General features: G+C 32.4%; 1 protein-coding gene across 1 annotated transcript; it reads right to left on the reverse strand.

Annotated features, from left to right (window-relative positions):
• Positions 1–1,352: 1,352 nt before the first annotated feature.
• TRIADDRAFT_58943 (uncharacterized protein) lies at positions 1,353–3,698 on the reverse strand (the record flags this gene model as incomplete). Its single annotated transcript, XM_002115079.1, has 7 exons — positions 1,353–1,465; positions 1,512–1,663; positions 1,764–1,835; positions 2,512–2,582; positions 2,659–2,712; positions 3,275–3,391; positions 3,654–3,698. The coding sequence occupies 7 exons, from the start codon at positions 3,696–3,698 to the stop codon at positions 1,353–1,355; spliced, it is 624 nt and encodes a 207-aa protein (XP_002115115.1).

A 3,698-nucleotide genomic window follows, 5' to 3' on the forward strand; every position in this document is an offset into this window, starting at 1 on the left:
TTAAATGAATTTATTTCAGAAAAATTTAAGTTATATTCTGTTGCAATACAAATTATATCCATAATAATATCGACAATTTCGATATTATCTCCTTATTATGAATATATCATAATTTATAAGATATGAGCTCTTATACTTTGTTCGTACGGATAATATTTTTGTTTGGCTGATTTTCGAGAACCTGACTGTTATATGGACATAATTTTTACATTGAGAATGAATCTTGTTAGCAGTACTTGCTTTACTATTAGTGAAAAACAAGTCATATAAATCTAAAAACGTTGTATATGTAGCCTTAATATTGTGTATTCCATCTTTTACGTGAATTACTTTTATTCCCGTTTTTGAAATACCCTAAGTATAAGAAACGGCTTGTGGATAAATTACGTTATTGTTTTGGTAGGCAAGTTATCACGAGCAAGTGTATTGCTAGTTAAAATTGTGACATATTATTCTCCTTTAGCTTTTTAAGAGGCTTATCGAAATGAAGTCGTTATTAATAATGTGCTATAGTTCGAGAAGGTTAATTATTTTTAATGTTTATGTACTGTATCATGTAATATACTGTACGTACTTCTCAAGATATAATTCTGTATCCGCTTTCTATAAATGTTCTTAGGTACTGTACACATTTAAATATACTGTAGCTACTTATGTCACATCTGTTTAGAATAGCGCAATAAACTAGGATGTCGTTATAAATCAGATAGGTTTTTTATCGAACCTTTCAACAGTGCATTCTCGTACACTTCTACAGTTGGACGATCAGACACAGCACGATATTAAATTACAGTTAGACCGATGATCAAGTAAATTATTATTGGGTTACTACAGTCCTGTAGGACTTTACTTTGCAAGAAACACTCTTTATCTCATCATGGTCACACTAAGCAATACAGTATATTTTGTAAGAGAAAACGAAATGTAATTGTAGCCAAAATGAAGACGAAAAAAGGTACTTCTGTTATATAGTTTCATTGTACAATTGCATGCATCTGATTATTTTTCATTGATAAAAGGACGAACTGTTTTAGCTTGCTAAGTGAAAATCTTACGTTAGTATTTACAGTTAGTTAAGTAAGTATTATAAATTAACGCATCCTAACGCGTAGTATCCGTATCACAGTAATCAACACTCGAATGTACATGTAAACCAATCCGAAGAGCATCGAAGTTAACTGCAGCTAGATAACCTCCATCGTACTTTATTTAAGTACTTAGTCAAGTGATAATTTAAGTCACAAGTGCAACGCTTCGTTCACAGCACATACTATTGATTTTTATTACGATAATGTTATAGTTCGCTTGATCAAGCAGGCCACGATGCGAAAGAGTCGCTGAGATAAGCGATATTAATCTTTTTTCTTATGTCCAGTAGCAACAGGTTCTTCATCCTTCTCATTTCCACTGTCAGCATCCTTCTTAGAGTCTAGATAGTCCATTATAACAGACCAAATGTTATAATCTAGAGATATAAATACAATTTAAGAAAAATCGATGTCATATAGTACCTTTATTTTTCTTGGATTTTTTCCGGATTTGTTTCGATCGACTTGAAGCAGCTTCTGCCTCCTTTTGATCTCGTGTGTATTTGCTAATGACTGCGTAAAATTTCATTAGCATGTAGATTTGCAAAGCCGATATACATCCAATTGCCGCGTATCTATAGCGTAGTTTATAAAATAAGATACGAAGCATTAGGTATTAAATATAAAAAGCTATGCTACATACTGAAAAATACTTTAGGGCTATCTAACGGATACCTAACAATAGGCTGATTAAAATTGCCCTGGCCAGTCGACGTCAATGCAGACTCTTCACCTGGAAGTGCAAATCTGTGTGATAATATTACGAGATTAACTTCGAGATAACATAACTTGTTCAAGTGATAACTTAATAGAAACCTACAAAAAGATCCAGCCACAGAGTGCTACCGTGTCAAATCGTATGAATGGATACAAGTAACTCCAAACGGTCAAGCTGATTTTACGTATATAAAGTACATATATATAAGAAGATTAAAGCAAAGACAGTGTATTACTATTCAATTAGAACAGGCACATTATCGAGCCACATAGTATCCTACCCACTGGAACCTTGTTTAACTTTCCCAAAATAAACTAGCAAACGAGATGCATGGAAAACGATTTGCACTACATAATGACCCAAAATGCAAACGAGTCCAAGGCGGCTAAAGCTAAAGATTAATATTCAATTACTTTCTCAATATATACTCGATAACCTGGACGATTTGTCGTCTAGTAGCTTGATAAAAATATTGTACATAATGTGAGACTGCACTAGTATCTAGGTAAGTTTAGATAGGCAATTGTTTATTCTTTTATATGCGAAACGTAATAGGGTTAACGAAGTTTTACGATAACGCAGTTGACATAATTAATAAACTAACGCTAGTCGAAGAGTCATTAAATATCGTGAGAGTGATAATCGTATGATAATGGGCAACATGCAAAGATATCCTACAGGTTGAGAGTGATTATCTTGACTTACTTCAATATATATGCCGCTTCAGTGAATATCAAATTAAGTGAATAAAATATCACCCGAGGAGTTATTTCCTCCTATTATAATTACAAAAATTATACAATATCGTAATACGACCTAATTTAAAGTTATGATCGATGTTATGCAGCTTACTTTTTTGGCTTTTAATAGATACAGTTCGCAGAAATTATGCAGCCAAAACGCAAACTATTACAAGATATCGATTATTAGCAGAAGAAAAGTTATAAAAATACTGTTAACGTTGTTAAGAACATTATTTAGTGACAAGATATAAAGCGTATATAAATACATAACGAAATACCTGAAGCAGATAGAACATTTTCACGGCAAAACTGACAAGCACAAGCATAGATAAGGAGGACATACGATTAAACATTTGATGTTGCACATTATTCATGTACACGCCCAAAAAAGTTATTCTAATTGGCTAAACTTGTAGCTATCCTGACACTGGCAAATATGTACAGTAGTATTCAATCGATCTTTTAGAATCCTCAGCAATGCAACTTACGACATTTCCGTATGAGGGTAGTCTTTATACAGTCCGTGGATTGAATCGTTAAGAACCCATCGCTCCTACAATGTATATATATTCAATCAATTATGTTAACTGTCGTTAAAAATTACATAAAGTAGTATTAAAACTGGTCAAATGCAATTTTGACAATTTTTAGCCGTCAGCGATATCATGAGGTAGACTAATAAAATTTTTTCGAAAACGCCGATATTAGAATAACTATCCTCTTACCTTTGTCAGTATATCGACACCATAAGCGACGCTGACAATGTAGAAAACAAACAGGTTGCAGGATTCAACGTATTTATGTTGTTTCACCTTTGACAAACGCGTTTTTTTGATAAATTTCTGATAATAGGAATAAATTGATAGTTTTAGTGCTTAAATACCATCCATAAATATAGCACTAGGTAAGTATAGGTCTGTGTGTTTTACAGCTCTAAGTTACGACAGATACTTTCAAATAGAAGCGGTAATTTTGTATTTTTGTATTTATTTATATTACGACGCAACACGACTAATACAGATTCATTTATCAATCCTTTAAATATCAAAATATACTATTTTGATTTCTGATGTAATCATTATGATAATATTGCTTTGTACTTACATCAATGACATATTCCTGTTCTACAGCACGGAAAATGATCACCAT

Source organism: Trichoplax adhaerens, genomic scaffold, assembly GCF_000150275.1.
Source record: "Trichoplax adhaerens TRIADscaffold_9 genomic scaffold, whole genome shotgun sequence".
Lineage (NCBI taxonomy): Eukaryota > Metazoa > Placozoa > Uniplacotomia > Trichoplacea > Trichoplacidae > Trichoplax > Trichoplax adhaerens.